This window comes from Vanellus vanellus (assembly GCF_965231255.1).
Source record: "Vanellus vanellus genome assembly, chromosome: 3".
In the NCBI taxonomy this organism is placed as follows: Eukaryota; Metazoa; Chordata; class Aves; order Charadriiformes; family Charadriidae; genus Vanellus; species Vanellus vanellus.
The window spans coordinates 8,611,768-8,631,344 of record NC_138907.1 but is presented as its reverse complement, the minus strand read 5'-3'; the positions used below and the strand labels follow the sequence as shown (position 1 = coordinate 8,631,344).

General features: G+C 38.5%; 1 protein-coding gene across 2 annotated transcripts in view; it reads left to right on the top strand.

Annotated features, from left to right (window-relative positions):
- Positions 1 to 118: 118 nt before the first annotated feature.
- The window catches only part of ESF1 (ESF1 nucleolar pre-rRNA processing protein homolog), a 34,126-nt gene continuing 14,667 nt past the window's right edge, over positions 119 to 19,577 (top strand). The window contains exons 1-9 of one of the 2 annotated variants that reach the window (XM_082480974.1): positions 119 to 199; positions 821 to 1,517; positions 2,252 to 2,583; positions 4,459 to 4,572; positions 5,366 to 5,466; positions 6,998 to 7,150; positions 8,601 to 8,715; positions 9,680 to 9,818; positions 16,683 to 16,844. In XM_082480974.1, coding sequence (XP_082337100.1) covers positions 821 to 1,517; positions 2,252 to 2,583; positions 4,459 to 4,572; positions 5,366 to 5,466; positions 6,998 to 7,150; positions 8,601 to 8,715; positions 9,680 to 9,818; positions 16,683 to 16,844 — 1,813 coding nt within the window. In that variant the 5' untranslated portion in view covers positions 119 to 199. The remainder of the gene's footprint in view (positions 200 to 820; positions 1,518 to 2,251; positions 2,584 to 4,458; positions 4,573 to 5,365; positions 5,467 to 6,997; positions 7,151 to 8,600; positions 8,716 to 9,679; positions 9,819 to 16,682; positions 16,845 to 19,577) is intronic. The other variant, XM_082480975.1, reaches the window with a different exon arrangement.

Sequence of the window (19,577 nt, the reverse complement as noted above, 5' to 3'; positions counted from 1 at the left end):
CGGCCGCGGCCATCACCTCAGGCACGCGCCAGGCGCATGCGCGGGACAACACCGGCCTTCCGCCGGCCGCGCCGTGTGATTGGCTGGAAGAGGTTTGTCCTGCCGCGGCCGCCGTCGCGCCGCCGGAAGTGGGTTGCGGGTCGGTCTCCGCGTGAGGGAGCGCAGCCGGGCGGTGAGGAGGAGGCGGCTGCCATTAACGGTGGGTGGGCTTGGGTCGGCTCGGCCTGGCAGTGCGAGCGGGGCTCCCCCGTCTTACGGGGTGGAGGAGGGAGCGGGGTGCTGCAGCCGGCTGGGCGCAGGGCGCTTCGGGGAAGGCTGTGGTGCGGCCTTGCTGCTGCTGGGCCGCCATGAGCCTCTGACTGCGACGGAGCTGCCGGTGGTCAGTGGCCTGAGCTCGCCAGAACATTCGCGCTTTCTCGCTGGCGTCGTTCTTAAGCGGTGCTTTAAAACGTGAAATACCCTAGTTCTGTGGGAAGTGCAAGTCTGAGGCCTGGCTGACAGGGACAGGGTTTGATGTCCTGTTGGGGTTTGATAGGGGACCACATAGCGCTGTATCTGCAACCGCTATGGTCTTTATAGCTGCATGTCCGTTATTAGAGGAAGTGAAGATGTGTAGTCAAGACTCTGGTAGATACAGGATTATTTTTGACTCGTATAGTTTGCTATATGTGCTTTTGGAAAGAACTTTTTAGGTATAAGTAACAAATTAACTTTGCTTAATTCTTTTTTTTTTTTTCAATTATGTATCTAAGTCTATATTAATCCGATTTTTTTAAATCTGAATGGTTTTCTTTTTTCTCTTTTTTGCCCCATATTGTAGATGTCTAAGTCTTCAACAGCATCAAAAATGTCGTCTCAAGAGGAAATACTGAGTGATGGGCGGTTTAGCCGCATTACTAGGGATCCCAGATTTTGGGAGATGCCAGAAAAAGAACGTAAAGTCAAGATTGACAAGCGATTCCGAGCTATGTTTCATGACAAGAAGTTTAAGCTGAAATATACAGTGGATAAAAGAGGTCGCCCTGTTAACTATACTTCTACAGAGAACCTCAGGAAATTTTATGCCCTGTCAGAGTCTGACTCTGATCTTTCAGAAAGTGATAGTAAAGAACATGCTGAAAAGAAAAAAAAGAAAAAAAAAGCTAAACCTAAAGGAGAAGCAGATTCTGCAAAACTACTTGCTGATGGTCTCCCTAGGGAGGAGAGCAAAATAAATAAACAAGGGGTGGACCAAACATGTGAAGCAGTGACAAAACTAGATGACCTTAAAAATGAAAGAAAAAAAGCTACATCTAAACTCAACTTGAAAGAGGACTCTAAGAAATCTGCAACAGAACTTGATCGCTCTCGGGGAAACAAGGGCCTTCTACACAAGGGGGCTAACATGCAAGGAGATACATCAGGAGGAACATTAGTTTCAATGCAAAATGAGCAGAAGTCTTCACAACCAAGTGGTACTAAATCAGTTAAACCTCCCAGGAGGGACGGTTCCCCTGGAGGAAAAGGAAAAGAATCAGGTTAGTTGTTCAAATAACAACTAGAATTTGGTACGTTTACTTAGATGTTGTTGCTTTTGTTTTATTCATGGAAAATCTTTTGCAAGATTGGTCATAAAATAGCTGACTGACTCGGATTCAGTGTTGCTGAGGAATTGAGTTGGTCAGCTCTTCACAGAATCAGTGCCGATTCTTTAGTAAGATTGTGAATGTCCATGTCCTTTTAGTTGTTGGAGCTGAAATTGTTGGTAGGGTGGTTAGAAAAGTAAAATGTACAGTAGTGTCTACATTATTTATTTTTATTATTATTATTTTATGTAGTGTCTACATTATTTATCAAATATAAGGTCTGGTACCACGAAGGCCTCAACATATCAACACTTGTCTGAAAGTGTAAGGATGGCAGCACCAGGCCATTAATATAAGGGCATTAGAGAGAACAGGTGACTTGCAGAAAAACTTCCTTTATATTGCTCGTGCGTGCATAAAGCCTACGTTACTGAAATCTAATTTTCACCTGTTGATCTATACACATAAATAGAATAGCAGAATAGTATGTTCTCAGAGTTTGACATTGATAATACAATTGTGGGCCTAAAGAGCAATAGATTAGATGAGGTGAAGAGCCAATACTGATAATTTATGTTGTTTGCACTTCCCTGATGTAATTTGTTCCTGCATCATTATGCATTTAGAGGTTCTGTAAATTTGAGTTTTTTTTCATTTTTGTAAAGGACCGTTTGTTTATCTTTCAGTGACTGTTTGTACAGACACCTGTGATAAAAGTGACATTGGTAAAAGCCACTTAGAGGAAGAAATTTCTGCAAGTGATGATTTTGAGTATGCAGAATCAAAAGATGACGGAGAAACAGGCGAGGAAGAGGAGCCAGAAGACGACGGGGAAACAGGCGAAGACGACGGTGACTCAGAAGATGAAAGTGATAGTGGGCCTGATCTAGCTAGAGGCATAGGGAACATTGAAACAAGCTCAGAGGATGACGAGGATTTAAATGAACTATTTCCTAAGGAGCCAGAGATAGAGCATTCATGGCGTGAGCTAGATAAAGATGCTCCTCGTGGAGATGAGGTACCAATACTTCTGCATGTGAAAAGTTGCTACATGACAAACTCAGAAATGTACACTGTTATGAGTTCATTATAGACCCTCGCCTATGAAACGTTTTTTGAAAGTATTTTCTGTAAAGGTTTTACAGCCTTTTGATTACAGAGGGTGTGCAATTATGAAATTGGCTGAGTATGATGGGCTAGATGAGGTGACAGTGAGGTGGATTGAGAGTTGGCTGCGGGACAGGACTCAGAGGGTTGTGATCAGCGGCACAGAGTCTAGTTGGAGGCCTGTAACCAGTGGTGTCCCCCAGGGGTCAATACTCGGTCCTATTTTGTTTAATATATTCATTAATGACCTGGATGAGGGGACAGAGTGTATCCTCAGCAAGTTTGCTGATGATACCAAACTGGGTGGGGTGGCTGACACCCCAGAGGGCCGTGCTGCCATCCAGCGTGACCTGGACAGGCTGGAGAGCTGGGCAGAGAAGAACCTAATGAGGTTCAACAAAACCAAGTGCAAGGTCCTGCACCTGGGGAGGAAGAATGCTAGGCACCAGTACAGGTTAGGGGCTTACCTGCTGGGAGATAGCTTGGAGGAGAAGGATCTGGGGGTTGTGGTAGACAGTAAATTATCCATGGCCCAGCAATGTGCCCTTGTCGCCAAAAAGGCCAATGGAATCCTGGGCTGCATAGGGAAGAGTGTGGCCAGTAGGTCGAGGGAGGTCATTCTCCCCCTCTACTCGGCACTGGTGAGGCCACAACTGGAATACTGTGTCCAGTTTTGGGCTCCCCAGTTCAAGAGGGACAGGGAACTGCTGGAGCGAGTCCAGCGAAGGGCAACTAAGATGATTAAGGGCTTGGAGCATCTGCCTTATGAGGAAAGGCTGAGAGAGCTGGGACTCTTTAGCCTGGAGAAGAGAAGGCTGAGGGGAGACCTGATTATGGCATACAAGTATCTAAAGGGTGGGTTGAAGGAGGATGGAGCCAGGCTCTTTTCATTGGTTCCAAGTGACAGGACGAGGGGCAATGGGCACAAGTTAGAACACAGGAAGTTCCGTTCAAATACACGGAAACAGTTCTTTACGGTTCGGGTGACAGAGCACTGGAACAGGCTGCCCAGGGAGGTTGTGGAGTCCCCTTCCCTGGAGATTTTCAAGACCCGCCTGGATGCAGTCCTGAGTAATGTGCTCTAGGCAATCCTGCTTGAGCAGGGGAGTTGGACTAGATGATCTCTAGAGGTCCCTTCCAACTCTGATAATTCTGTGATTCTGTGATTCTGTGAGACTTGCAGTTTTCACTGGTGTCTCCCTTTCCCTCTAAGTAGAGGTTTACCTAATAGATAGATAAGCTATCTATAAATGAAAGAACAAACAGAATTGAGCTTTTCAGAAATTACAGAATTTAAATAGTAGTGCTTTTGTTTACTACTGATTTTTTTCATTTTTCAATTGCATTTTTTAACTTGCGCTTTAGGAAATTAAGAAATCACTAGACAGTGAAATAGGACTTTAAAACTGAGCACAATTAGTGTGTAAGAAATCATAGTACTCTAGTGCCATTACAATACTGTGATACTAGTTGTTACTGTGACTAACCATATGATGATAACAAAATTCTAAGTGCTGATGTTGTAACTGCAGTCCTAAATCTGTGATTGGTGCAGTCCATTCTGTGGTGCTTCACTATGTCCTTTTTATCTGCTCTGGTGATTGCTGCTTCTGACTTCAAGTTATAAAAAGTCTGGAGGAAAATGCTTCTTTTATGTTTTCAGCAGAGTTTGTTGATGACTTTGATTTTTACCAAGGATAGTTGCAAGAGAATTTTGTATTCCTGGTAGCAGTCAGGAGTTAAAACTATGAACTTTATGTCCGTTTTTTATTTTCTCTCTACGCAGATTACAAGTAGATTGGCAGTTTGCAATATGGATTGGGATAGGTTGAAGGCTAAAGATTTGTTGGCTCTATTTAACTCTTTCGCACCCAAAGGAGGAACGATATTTTCTGTTAAGGTAAGACCTGATTTCTAAAAGGCATACTGGCTTTTGCTGAAAAAAAAAAAAAAAACCAAAAAAAAACCCAAAACCCCAACAACTTCCCCCCCACCCCCAAAAACCTCAAAATAAGAACAAAGTAAGATATCTCTGTAGAAGAACCAAGATATATTAACATGATAAATGTGAAACTGTGTTGCAATTTAATTTGCTGTGTTAGAAATAAACACCTGCTGCTTTTCAGCAATGGGCATGTATGTGGTGGAGTTAAATCCTAAAGATGTGAACTTCTCATTTTTATGAGGTTGGCTCTGAGTGCTAGTAGGGAGAGACTGTGTTTCCTTGGCTAGTTTAATTTTCAGTAGTCTTTATGGTAGATAACCCAACCTTAAACCTGGCAATTTCTAAACCCCTTTTATCATCGCACAACACTTCTTGTTTTTCCACTGTTGAGATTATTAATAAAGTGGTTAAATTCTGATCGGTTAAGTTATATTTTTCCATTTTTCGTGCCTGCCTCCACCTTTCTGAGAAATGTTAGTCAAATATCCTTTTCTGTAAAGGGGCACAGTGAAATAAACAAAGCTAGAGTTCCTGTTCTTTATCTGTCTCAAAATATTCTCATTCCTAATAGGCAGTTGGTTTATTGTACTATCTTTTCTGTAAATTAAAATTAAGAGGGTATTAAAGTTTATGGAATTGATTCCTTTACTGATTTTAGAGAAAAAAGATAAAGTCTAAAAAGCTTGGTGAGATTTTTTTTCTTAGTTGTTACAGTTAAAAATTTACTTTTGTGTTGTTGTATTTGTAGATTTATCCTTCAGAGTTTGGAAAAGAGAGGTTGAAAGAGGAAGAACAAAAAGGTCCTGTGGAACTATTCGATCTTCCAGAGAATACCACAGAGAATGATGGGTACTAACTTAATCTTCAAATGCAAGATATAACATGTCTAATTCTTAGCGAAAGTCCGGATCCACTCCTGTTTCCAGAATTTCATACATGGAATTCTCTTGTGGATGCCTTAATTTTATAGCTTTTCCAAGGGATGTTTTACAGCTGACCCTGGTTCATTGTCAATGCATTGAATAAATGCATTATAATGAAACTTGAGAAAATTTGCTTGTTGATAATTAAGTTCAAAATTTTTATTGTGTAGCTCACTGGAATAATAAGTGGAACAAATGCATAGAGAGCTTAACATGGCATTTCTCCTCTACGAATTGCCATTCATGCTGTAAACTCCCGTTGTTGCTTACTGTCAAAATTTTTATCTGCATAACCAACAGGGACCTTAACTTAGTCCAAGAATTCCCAGATTGAGATTTCTTGAATGCCACCAGCAGCAGCCCTGGCTTACTAGGCTGAGCTCATCAGGCCTACCATTGTCCAGGCTTCTTCAGGCATGTCTTTTTTTTTTTTTTTTCCCCTTTTGTTCTGCTTGGAAGTCTTGTCTGTATGGAACTTGAGAGATTTCGCTTTTATATTTTTCCAGAATTTCCAGATGTTTGGCAGCCTGACGGGGGCCCACTTTTGTATAATACATTCCGCTGGACTGCCTTATATTTAGAAAATCTGGATGTTTCTAAAATAAGTGTAGACCCCTTTGAAGAAAGTCTCCAGTGCATCAGGGAAGTGTATGATGAAGTTACGGTGCATTCTGAAGTCACCTTCACTGTGTGCATCAGAGTGCATCCTGAAGTGTTAGATTTACTGTTCAGTGGGCTCTAGAGCATCTGGGATACAACAAACAAATCCAGAGATACCTCAGTGATACCTGTGTACATACTCTTTAAATTCATGGGACAGGACCTCAGCTCTGCGATCTCTCTCCTGCATCTTTCCACCAGTTCATCTGCTTCTCAATCTCTTCTGCTTTTCTTTTTCTTTTGCTGTCATCTTCTGTGACACCACCACCACCTGTGCTACCCAAGTTAGTACCCCAGTTCCTTTCCTCACCCATGCCACTTTCTTACTCATCACTCCTACGTTGCCTTTTTCCCACGTAAGCATCTGCAATCCTGTCCTTACAGTCTTCCAATTTTTCTCATGTTCTTAACACGTACTCTTACTTATGTATGAACATCCTTTTCATCAGCCTTGTTAGGACCAGGGTAATTGCAAACAACTTGATAGGAACTATTAAATACTGCTTTCTGTGGCCTGCATAGAGGCATGCAAATATGCTGTTCTATGCCCTGCTCTAACCTTACAATCCCTGTGGGAAGCAGAGTCAGATACAGCAAGTGTACACTTAATAACTGTGTGAATTAATCTTTTTACTTGAGTAAAACTCAAGTGGAACTTCATGCTGTTTAACATCTGATCTTATTTTAAGATTAGGAGAGTATTTGAATGGTGCGTATTTTTAATGAATGCAAAAAATATTTTGCAAATGAGAAGTTAAAGCCAGCTCACTTGATTGTGGTGTTTTCTACTTTTGCAGGCTTTATAGGGAAAAACTGAGGGAGTATCAATTTAAGCGACTGAAGTACTTCTATGCAGTTGTAGAATGTGATTCTCCTGAAACGGCCAATAAAATTTATGAAGAATGCGATGGATTGGAATTTGAAAGTAGCTGTTCGTTTATAGACCTGAGGTAACTCGAGTGGCGACTTTATTACACGTTGGGCCAGGGATGTGAGGGAGAATTAAAAGTAAATTTAAAATAATTTGGAGTAAAATATATTGTCTTTATTCTGTAACCAAAATGAGATATGTAAATAAATTAGGTATCCCGTGAGTTGTTAGGTTTCCTGTTGATTCTTTTTTTTCTTCTTTTTGAGCATTTTTACTGGACTATGAAAAGTTTGAGAGGATCTCTGCATAGAGAGATTATTCTCAGAGAAGTCAGGTAAAAAGTTCTGGTTGCATCTTCAACCTTTTGGTACAATTAAGTAAAGTTGTAGGATTTAGAAAACAAAACAACACTGCTGCTCTTCCCATCTTCCCCATGGGTCCAGAAGTGGCTCTTTTTCAGGATGGCTTACCACAGGGCAAGAATATTGCTGCTGTTGTCAAGAAGCTGCAACAGATTACTATGCTAGCCCTTATGAATGAGCTGGAAGCTCTAATGTTTCAAAAGTCACGTTTGGGAAAGAAAGAATTTTAAATTATAGTTTATTGTTAGTCTTTCCTTTTGTTACAAAAAAGCCTTCCAGTCTGAGCAGAAGAGAAGTTACTAAATCATAACAAGTTTTGACAGAAGCTGGCTTTGTCTGCTGGGGCCCGTGTTATGGGCACTCTGGGAAGTCACTGAAAGATACGGTTTTTTGCTTTGAATAATTTTCTAGAGGAGCTTAATTAATTTGCTTTGAACCCTTCTGGAGAAGATGATCTCTGCCAAATGAGCATGTAACTCTTCATGCTTTTAAACACAGAAAGATAATTTTTACAACAGACACAGCTGTTTAAAATTTCTGATGCTTTTCCTAGTCTTCTGCTTTGTTAAATTTTAGTGTTGAATAGTATTCCTCAGATTACATTTACAATGATTAAAAAACAAAAAAAGCCCAAGTAATTTCTTATGTAGTGTACAATGGATTTGGTTTTTTAATCTGACTTCTTGCGTTGTTACACATTAATTTGGTCTTTTTAACATTTTGTCCCTACTAATTGTAATGTTAAAGATGTACCAGGCTTTCCTAAAATGTTTTGAATTTTTTTATTTGTCTGTTTCCAAATTCTATTTTATTCGCTTTTTTATTTTGAATTTTTAATATTAAGCTTCCTGAAAAGATGACTCTTAAAAGCATCCAAAAACCACCCCTGACCCTGCTAATACCAGACTGAAAGTTGTTTAGCTTACTTCCCCAACATGATGGTATTATGGATCAAAACCCCATGGAATAGATGTGCAGGACCTAGACAGTTAATCTTACATGCGTGGAGTACTTCTCCATTTCTTTTGTTTCCTTTTCAGGCTTACCAACTTCTTATTTAGCGAATTCTTTTGTGCTGATGTACCGTACTCATGAAAAGCTTAGACTGTTTATACTATAAAATTTCCCAGTGTATTTGAATAATAACATGTTTTATTTGCCTTTAAGATTTATTCCAGATAACGTTACATTTGATGATAAGCCAAAAGATGTAGCCTTAGAAGTGAACGTAGCTGCATATAAGCCAAAATACTTCACATCTGCTGCTATGGGAACATCAAAGGTATCTTTACAATGTTTTTGTAATGTTTTTCTAATTCGTTTAGTTTTATTGTCAGCTTATAAATTATATAAGCAGTGGGGGAAAGATTACTGATTATCTTCACCATTTCAAAATAAAGACATCAAACGTATTAGAAGATGTAAGCATGTTATGGAGCCACAAGTTGCATCCCCGTAAATAAGCTTGAGTTTTGGATTTTAAGAGATTCGACTTCTTTGTTACACTACATTTTGACCTCATTATACCTCTATTACAAGTTGCACATGGAATTACTTTGTTATTCACAGTTAAATCTTCTAGTTTGCCTAAAATGGGTATTTATGTGTAGCTCAGCAAGAGCCTTTCTGGTGATAGTGCCAGGCTTAAACAGTTGCTTCCCCTCCTTGTAGATATTCATTCCTACTCCGTCTTATGTGACGGCCAAAACTTTCATCTGGTCATGAAGCGAACCGGATTGGAGAAGTGATTAGTTGAGAAATAAGTAGTTTCTGCTGGATCATTTTTCAGTCAGATCTGTTTCATCTTCTGGTTGAGGGTACAGTTGCGCAAACACTTTCATTGTCCCCACTGCAATTCATGCATGATTCCGGGAATGAGTTGCTGCTGGAAGAGGAAAGGAGAGGAGTTGGTAGCTGCTTCAACACCAGTATCTGCTGCCACAAAGGAAATTTGGCTTACAGAGATTTCATGTTGTGTGACCTGCTGTTAGAGTGCATGAGGAGACTTCTTCATTCTTTCATGTAGTTAAAACTCCTTGAAACTCATTGTGGAACAAATTCCAAAAAGCTGTAATTAGATTTATTTTGGGAAATAGTTATTATAGCTAATTGTTGTGGAGAACGTTAATAACAGGCTTATATTGCTTCTTAAATGGAAGGTATCAAATAATTTTCTGTAAAAAGACAGACTAACAATGTTTAATTTTAGTGTTGCACCTTCTACAAGTGGCATTCTTATTTTTAAGGTAGATATCACATGGGATGAGACAGATCATGAACGAGTAACGTCACTTAGCAGAACTTTTAAAAAAGAGGAACTTCTCGACATGGATTTTCAAGCTTATTTGGCTTCATCTAGTGAAGAAGAGGAAGAAGAACAGCAAGGTACTTATGTTAATAAATGTTGTCCACAAAGTCATTAGCTACTTTGTTTTGAACAAAAGTTATTTAAATACATAATAAATACATAATTCCATATCTTTAGAAAATCCTTTGAATGTCATCTTTTATAGGGACGATAGTACACTCATTGTATAGAAACTGTGGCCAGGTTCTACTATGAAAATAACATACCTTTCCTCCAGAGCTAAACATCTCCGAAAGTGGCATATACTTACTTTTTGTGTGTGACACCTATCGGTGGAGGGAAATCGGTGGTGAGCACGTTGGTGTTTTGTTTGCTCTTTTCAACTAGGAGATAAATGGATTGAGGACAGAACATTGACAGATGCTAAAAATTTTTTTGAAAGATTCATAAGTTAGGCATGTTAACAGGAAAGCTGTAGAGTTCTTTAAATTTCCTGGAACTTGGCATTCCTTTTTTTCTTTATTTCTTTTTTTGTTTGTTTGAGTTAAATACACTTTCGGTGTTCTTTATACATGATAAGAAAACACATGTACAAGTTTTGAAATTGATATATCTAAACCCATAGATGAGAATCATTATGCAAACCTCATTCTGATTCTCCAAATAAATAATGTCACTAGTATGACCCCAAAATTGCTATGTTCTTTTTTAAGACAAAGAATGTTAGCTGAATTTGGAGTTACAGCTAGCTTAGAAGATTTGTTACTGAGAGTTTGACTTAAGTATTATCACCCTAGCTTTAAAACAGCTTTCTTGTTTTAATTTCTGTACTGCAAAATATCTTTACCTGATGTAATTAGTGTTTGATTAAGACAAGATCATAATTTGAGTGATTTCAAGTAGTAAGATTGCAGGTGGCCTAAATCATGGCATATTGTCTTTATTGCTGCTATGATAATTCTGTTCAAGAAGAGTTGCTTTTCATTGTACATTTGAATGATTTATGTAGAGAACATGGTAGCTATTCTATTCATTCATTGCTGAATGAAGATCTGCTGCCTTTCTGAGAAGTCTGAGTAATACCGATCAAAAATTACCGAATAGTAGGGGATTAGGAGTTATCCTAATGATTGAGCGCCTGAATAGCTGCTTTCTGAATAGGATGTTGCACTTCCGAACGTAAAATAATTTTTGTCCTCCTACCACTCACTCTTTTTATCAGAATACCTTAACATTTCTTTGTCAAGTTTGGCAATACCTACTTTAATCTCTTCATTTTGGAGATAAAATTAGTTTCAGTAGAACTGGAGGTGCTTCTTTTTAAGGGGAGAAGTCCAAGTTTGAAATGTGAAGTGGTTAATGACTAAATGAATTAGATAAAACACTCACTGCTGAAATCTATTTATAGATTAATATAGTGTTTTGTCCTCTTTCTGGCCCTCTATACACATACTAAAGTCTCTGCAGGGCAAGAAGATACTGAAGAAGCTGCTCTAAGACTGTGCTTATTGGGATGGGCTAGACAGGACGTTGAATGCACTCCAGGCCTCAGAAGGTCCCGAGGGAGATGTAGATTGTACAGAGCTTCTTCACTCCAGGAGTAGCTCTTCTTGGGTAACCAGGGCAGCGTGAATGGCAGTGCAGAAAAGCTGTGCTATGTGTCTTCTGGTACTCCTAAGCTATAGGTCTCACACAGCGAGGGGAAAGGTAAGCAGCAGAACATATTTAAGGGAACTTTAGAGTGTAGTAGTAACATCTTTCAAATGCTTTTTGATTAATGTACTTCTTAAGAATATAAAGAGAATGTCAGGTATGTAAATCCTATGTGTGTGGTGCACCAACATGTAAAATTACCTTGCTTGTTTTCACTCTAAAATTCAATCTGCTCTTAATTAATAATATATATAGCCTAAATTACAAGGCAAAGAAAATTCATTAAGCCTTAGTCGGGTCTTTCAAACAGATGTTAAAATTGATTTATACTGCATTAAAGCAGGTTGTTGCAATCAGAGATGAGTTTGGAGCGTGCAGAAGAACATTACAGATTTTTCTGGTTATAGAGTTGGGAAATACTCTGGCAGCAAACTCAGCTTGGCAATTTCTTGGCAGGGTTGATGTCCATTTGTTTCTCATCTCACATAAAACGCACTTATAAAGTGCACCTCTGTGAGCTCTATTTTCTCTAGTAATGCTTAGTAAAGTATGTAAATGGGAGCAGTAGATGCAGAGGAAAGCATTTCCGTCTTCTTATTACATACAAGACTACTGCTGTGTTAAATAATATCATCTGTAATAGCGTGGTGATGAAAGCGAACATCAATAAGTGAGCAACATGTCAGAAATTTTAAAAAGTAATCTTCCGTTGCTGGGAAGGAAAAGAAATTGGCCTTAAGTAATCTTATCATGCTAATAAATTTGAAACCTGGAAATGTCTAGATTCTAATGATGGTCTGAAAAGTAAGTTATTAATAGAGGAATTGTCCATGTTCCTGACCTCTTATCCATTCAGTTATATGGTACAAAACAGTATTCCATCTGAGAAGATTCCATCCAGCAGAATTATGTGGAATGGGGCACAATGGGAAATGCACAAATGGGAAAAATCAATGTCAGCTGTTTGAATGAAAATGTAGGAGTGTGATAAGAAGGAAAAAAATGTTCTGGGCTTTTATTCATATTGTTTTAACTTATTAAAATGTTTTATTTATAAACAAGTTTTTGTTGGCCTGTTCTAATCTGTTTTTTGTGGAATTTTTCAAGTTAAAATATGTGTGTCATGAATGTTAGTATTTACTATTATACAACAGTTTTGTAACGTCAAGTATTTCAGTGACCTGGTATGTTGTCTTTCATAGCACAAAGTATCTCCTTTACATTGCTTCTGAATTTTCTGTTACTTGGCTGCATTTATGCCAGTTAGGAAGTGTTTGTGGTGTGCCTGAAATCCAGCCTATCATTAATATTTTGACTGTGAGTGCCAGTGACTTGGTGTATGGCATTTTAAATGATGCTTCAAATTAAGCATTATGGGGTTTATGCCTAAGCTTTTATTCTGTTTCATTATCTTTGCAAGAGCAATGTCTTTTCTGCTGTTCTGCTTTGCACAGCCACACAGAATACCTGAATAGACTGCATGACAAAATACTTTTATAAGTCTATTTTTAAGTAGCTGTTCCTGGTGGCATAATCATAGAATATCCTGAGTTTGAAGGGATCCACGTGGATCATCAAGTCCAAGTCCTGACTTCACACAGGGCAACCTAGAAATTAAACTGTGTATCTAAGAGCTGTTCAAACAGTTCGTGAACACTGACAGGCTTGTAGGGAGCTCTCTGTAGAACCCTGCTCGCCACAGTAGGAGTTTGAGCAGGGAGCAGTCTCTTGTGGCATTGGGCTTCCAATACAAGACTCTACAAAGACCGTAGATGTTTTGTTCTGTGCTGCTGCACCAATGCTGGAGGTGCACAAGTACAGAGAAAGAAAATGCAGTTCTTGGGAAGGAGGAGTTGCTGGGTAGAGTTTTAATTTTTTTTTTAATAATGCTGCTAATCTTATTTTTCAGTGATTAATGTTAATCAGACCATTTATTAAATGTTTTTACAATTTTGAAATATATTTGGTGCGATAACTCTGACTACATAAATAGATTTAAATGCTTCTGTAACATTTTATCACATGACAGTACACTCCTTTCTGTCTTAAAAATGAGCAGTATTCGTATGCGTTTATATTAGCTAGACCTATTACAGAAGGCTAAGAAGTGGAAGGTGACAGAATTAGAACGTGCACTTATTTGGTATTGTCCCTGAATCCAATGGGTATTTATAAAATGCATTGAATAGGATATTATTTGGCTTAGATTCTGTCCCTTATTCCTGTGTAGCTGCTTTGTACACTCTCAGGCATTACTGCTGCTTTGACAGTAACAAGGATCTGACTTCCTAGAATATTTCTCTTGGGTTAGTTTTGGCATATTGATAAAATATGTCCTAAGGAAATAGGCTAGCAAGAGGAGTTAGCAGTTGATGATTTAGCCAAACTTGGGTGGAATTTAATGGGACAGAACAGAAATACCAGAACCTGGTTATTTTCTTTCTATGAAGCATCAGAAGCTTGATGAAGGTGTTGGATGACTTTTCCAAAGCATGTTTGCAGGAGCGTTTGTGTTGGGTTGGTTTGTTGTTGAATAAAACCCAAGAGGTGCTTGGAAGGCCAGGAACAAGGGGTATCTCACTTACCTTCTAAAAAGTTCATACGAGCTGTTGGAGTCCGATAACTTAGAATTGAAGAACACATCTGTGTGTGCTTTCACAGGCCAGTGTGTCCCTATTCAGAAATGACTAGACAGGGGCCGGCTCTGATTGCAGGCATGTTCATCTTGGCTTATATCTGACTGGCTCAGAAGCGGGGCCCTAGGAATGTCCAGTCACCTCTCATGCACACCCAGGTGCTTAAAGGTTGCAAAAAAAGCCTGAGTGTAATACTTACTGTTCATTTATTGTTATCTGTCTGTTTGAATTCTCTCCCAGTATCTGTCTTCTCCCTGAAAAATATTTTACAGAAATATGTCTACTGTGATACCCTTTGAATAAGCTTATTTTTATTACTTTGAATTCGAAATTTGTCCTTTCTTTAATTATTGTTTGGATGAACGAATGGGATTTGTATAACTTCTTGTTCAGAGTGTGCTGAGAATGTGGGAAAGCGGGGTTAAAACCCAAAATGTGTGTCACTATTTTCTGGCTCAACGCTAAGGTCAATGCATTAATTGTTCATATTGTGCTGTAGTACACTGCAGTAACCTCTACCTTAGACTTCCTTCTTGAATGCTGGAGTGTAGAGCTTTTTATTTTTAATTCTGCGGGTCTACATGCGTTGTAGGAGGGTTTTTTGGTGTCTGTCTGAATTTGAGTAACTACCCTGGATAAAATTGAGACATTCAGCGCGTTTTTATGGTATGGCCATCAGCATCCAGATCAGTAGCTGAATTTTCTGGTGTGCCATTACATCATAAGGGGGAATTTTATCTTTCTGTCTTTAAAAGAAACTCAGCTTTGCAACAGACCTCTTGTCAAATGTTCCGTCTGCTATAATTTTTCTACTCTCTTTAGTTTATAAGGCTGAGTTAAAAAAAAATAATTACTCAGCCATTGCAACATAATCTTAAACTAAGAATATGATCTCTTTAAAATGCTGATTACAGGAATGTCATCTCGGCCAGCACAGCTGCCAATCAGCAATTTAATATACTGAGCCTCTGCATTTGTTTATATTTTTGATGAATTACAGCTTTTAAAAACAAACAAACCACTCTCCCCCTACAAAATATTGTATTGGAATGTTTCTGACCTGCTTCATTTTAACGTCTTTCTTTTTAATTTTTTAGCACTTCTGTTACTACTCTCCTTTGGAAACAAGACTATACTTGTATTTGTACTCTAAATTTCATCAGCTTTTGCCTTTTTCTCCTTCACAGGTTAAGCTTTTTTCTCTTAATTGTATTTCTCTTGCTGTGCAGCTGTTAATGCACCAGGACTTTTTGTTTTGTTTGTGTGTTTTGTTCAAAAACTCTTTGAAGAAGCTATTGGCAGAAAGCACTACTGCCCTAATATCCATCAGAAAGTGGTTCCTCATGTTATGCAATAGAACGTGATATTTGAAAGCTAGTGACAAGGTTATTTGAACTCTGAACAAACTTTGAGAACATATTCAGCTCATTTTCCTTTCTTACAGCTGTTGTCAAGTGTTTGTTATTTGCTTACAGAATGAAAAGGCTCTTAAGGGTTTTTTGAAGGCAGTGTTGAACATTTGACAGAAGAAATGCGTGTTTCATCTAAATGAGAAAGTATGACAATACACATTGCCACTTAAATTTCTCTTAGCAAAATTAGCAAAAATAGTCATAAATACAAATCAGCAGCTCCTTACCCAGTTTCAAGGGAGCCTTTCTTAGCGTAAGGATTTCTTCAGTTCCCATCCAGTATAGCTTTACTTCTCATTTCATGTGATACCGGGAAGAAGCAGCAACAAAATGGCTTATTTTTCTTCTCAGTCTTCAAAAGTTAATGTCTTTTGCTTGCTGTGTGAGCGTGCTTTCCTCCTAGGAGATCCCAGCTACTGATGAGGAAAGTGGAAAAACAGCTGCAGTTAACTGAACAGTAAAGATTTCTGCTCCCAGCCAACAACCAGTGTCTTGTTATGATGGGATGTGGAAGAAAACAAGTGTCTCACCTAAGTTTTAGCCAGAGACCGGAGGTGTTAGCTTGCAACTGCAGTCTGTCTTTCTAGACACCAGTTATGCTCTCCATGCAACTAGGTACTCTGCTAAACCAGAGAATAAGAAAAAAGGAGCCTGCCCCAAACCTAGTTTTCTACAGTTCAAGGCACTGCAGCATCTTTAAAGTCTTAAAAACTTGTTCTCTCAGAAATGTCTGTTTAAAAGCTTATTGCAAGTCACATTGTAATTGTGTTTTTCTAAAAGAAGGAAGAAAAAAATCCTCTTTACATCTTGCTTCATTTGTTAATTCAGCGAGTAACTGAAGGTCAAGGCACTGAATAATTATCTCTGTTACAGAATCTTGCAAGGTTTATTTGTTAAAATGTAGCACACTGTTTTTACTCAACTGTTTTTTGAGATTTAGGCACTACTCTGCTGTACGGGACTTTGAAACTAATAATTTTAAAATGCAGTAAGGGATGCTGTGACCAATCAGTGATTTCCTTTGCTGGACAAATTTTCTTCTGTCTTTTCAGATACTATTTTTATTTTATCTAAGTGGGGGAATTCTAAAACTGGTTAATCTTTGGGGGAATAATAGGTGAAAATATTTTACATTGTTTTTTAGAAACAATGTGTGTGCCTTGGGTGTGTTTCCCAAACATTAACTTCAATTGATCACTTTCTTGAGGCTGCCTGTGAAAGCTTTACTCTCTCTTTCTAGGTGGTGATGTAGCTCATGAAATGGAAGATGACAAACCCACGAAAAGTCACAAAGATGATGAAGACCAAATTGCCAAGTACAGAGAACTTCTGCAAAGTATCCAAGAAAAAGAGAAAAAACAGGAAGAAAAGGATATAGGAATGGAGATTAAATGGGTGCCAGGTAAGCTTTATTTTTTTCCTTTTACTAACTTGGAGGATATGCAGTATTGGCCTGCTAATACACATATAGCATAAGGTGTCAGATTTATAGTAGTAGAAGCTGACCTTTTTTTTTTTTTTTCTTCCATAAATTGTAATCCAGATGGATTTCAATGAGGGAAATAGAAGAAATAATATGACTGAACTCAGTTCCTCAGCTTTAAGCTTCTCTTTGTAGCTTGTTGTTTTGCCAGGTTTTTTTTGTGCTTGCTTTTTCATTCATGACTTTATAGATTTTCTTGAATAAAATTTGTGTGTTTGCCATAGAGTCATAAAACATACCTACACTTTTAAAAACGAAAACCAGTATGATTGGGGAACATAGCATAAAATTAGAGGAGAATGGTTTGAAATTCTTGCTTGCATAATGCTGAAGAATTGGGGGAACAGAGAAGGGAGAATCTGACCTTCCAGTGAGACTGCTCTGTGGGAAAGCAAGTTACCAGGAAGAAAAGTTGGGGGAAATTTAGTTGTATTTAGTGACATCCAGATTTTCATCTGGAAATTAAAAAAAGACAACTTCACCATATAGCATCCCAGCAGGACTCATCCTGAGATCTGAAAACCAGTATCTAGTTTTTTCCTTTATGATGAAAAGACATTCAGACTGATTTTTATATTTTGTTTATGGGTGTGTGCTTTCCCTGAGATGTAATGAGCCAGTCTAACAATTTGCTACATCCAAAAAGGCAAAGGTTTTTACTGTCGCATCTCCTCCGTGCTCCTGGCCCAGAGCTCATTCTGACTGCCCGTAGTAGCCCTGGCACTTGCTAGATTTCTTTGCGAGCTTATTTTCATTTGATAAAATGGCAGAACTGCTCTGGAAAAGAAGAAAAAAATCTGGATCTTTTTTGCTGGGTTAATGAGTCAGATAGGCGAACGGTAGAAGCATTTGGTGAATGCTCAGAGGGTTCAATTACGCAGCCCAAAGACTGGGGAAGTGTGACGTTACCTTTTCTGGGGCACCCAAGGTGCTGTATATGTCCAGTAGGTGTAGGACTGCAGGCTATGTAAGGACACAATAAGGACTCTTATTGTCAATACTGACACCAGAGACATACTAGAGTACAGCCCCTTCACTTCTGATATGTTAATTCCAGCTAGGAATGCATATCTAATGATCTGATTTACACTAATATTATTCTGGATTCACTCAGGTAACTTCTGTTGAATATAAAACCTCACTTTTAAAATCTTGTTCTTGTCTGTACTGAGTCAGGGGAATTGATTGAACTGAATGGAATAGTTATGTGTATTCGAAAGTATACACTTTCGAATTTTTAATAAAATAGTTGTATGTTTTCAGCCATGCCCGTATAATTCCAATCATTTCTGGGGTGAATTCTCCCAGAACTCTAGTGAAAGCATGTGTCATACATGATAGGACAAGTGCTTACTGACACAGCTGTATCGTCATGTTTTACTTCATCTGTCCACAGTGTGTCAGTATTTGCATTCTTCAAGTTGCTCACTCAGTATCTTTAATTCATCGTGTCACTGAGCATTCAAGGCAAATGAGTTTTCATACGTAGGCAGCTATTTTTACAAAGATTTTTACAAAAGATTTACAAGATTTTTACAAAAAATTGTTGTTGCCACCTTTCAGACTGAAGGTGGAAACCACAGTCGAAACAGTTTCTGCTAGGAATGTGTTCTGTATTTATATAGGCCAGGCATTGTTTAAACAGTTAGAAAAGCTACCGGTTGGGGTTTTTTTTTTTGTTGGTTTGGAAAACACATTTGGTTTTGGTTTTTTTGTTTCTTATACCGTCTGTCTTCTGAAGAATCGCAAATTGTATGAATGAAGTTCTGTAATGTAAAGAAGTCTAAGCAACATAATGTGACATAGGAATCTAGAGCAAACCATTCGTTGGAGGAGATGGAAAATTGTTTTAAGAGAGACTAAAGGAAATTCTTTTTAGCTTCTCTTGCACAGGGAGGGCAAGAAGTTTTCTGAAAGGCTCTGCCTCTTAAAACTCTGCCTTGCCTGTTACAATTAAATACTGTTAACATTGAGGAACTGTAGTAGAGATGGAATCCAGTTCCCTAATACGTGGGCTCCCTGTTTCTTTGCAACTGAACTCTAGAAAATTGGATTAGTTCCATATTACATCCAGTCCAACTCCTTTACTGCACTTCCTTGGAGGGTTCCTAGGACTTCTGCTATATCCTCATTTCTTTTGAGGGAGGGATGGGGACATCCCTATCCTGATGAATATGACTGACTTTGTCTAGAGTCAGTTGGATGGGTCAGATTTGTTCATATAATGATGGGTTGAATGTTCATGTGTGCACAATGAAGTTTATATTTGTAGTTTATAGTATTTTATGTCAGTTTAGCAGCTATGATTTTGCAGTATATGTTAGTGTTTCCTTGTTTCTTACCCTGAAAAAATTAGTGTGTTATCAAAGGTTCTGGAAATCATAGAAATGTGCACTTGCCTTGGCTAGTTAGACTGTTCACCTCCATGAGGTTGGTCAATACCACTACGAGCTATTAGCCCCTGGAATATGGTTTTGTCCAAAGCAAGAGTCCTAAAAGTGAAGACGAGTGTCTTAACTTTTCTTGCGAGTCTAATGTATGGGAACACTTTAGCTGTTACTGATTTAAGGCAACATTTAGAGAGGAGGTCCTGCATACCTGAGAGGAGATTTTTAATTTTTTTTTGTACAGTGGAGCATAGTCAGCACGTGC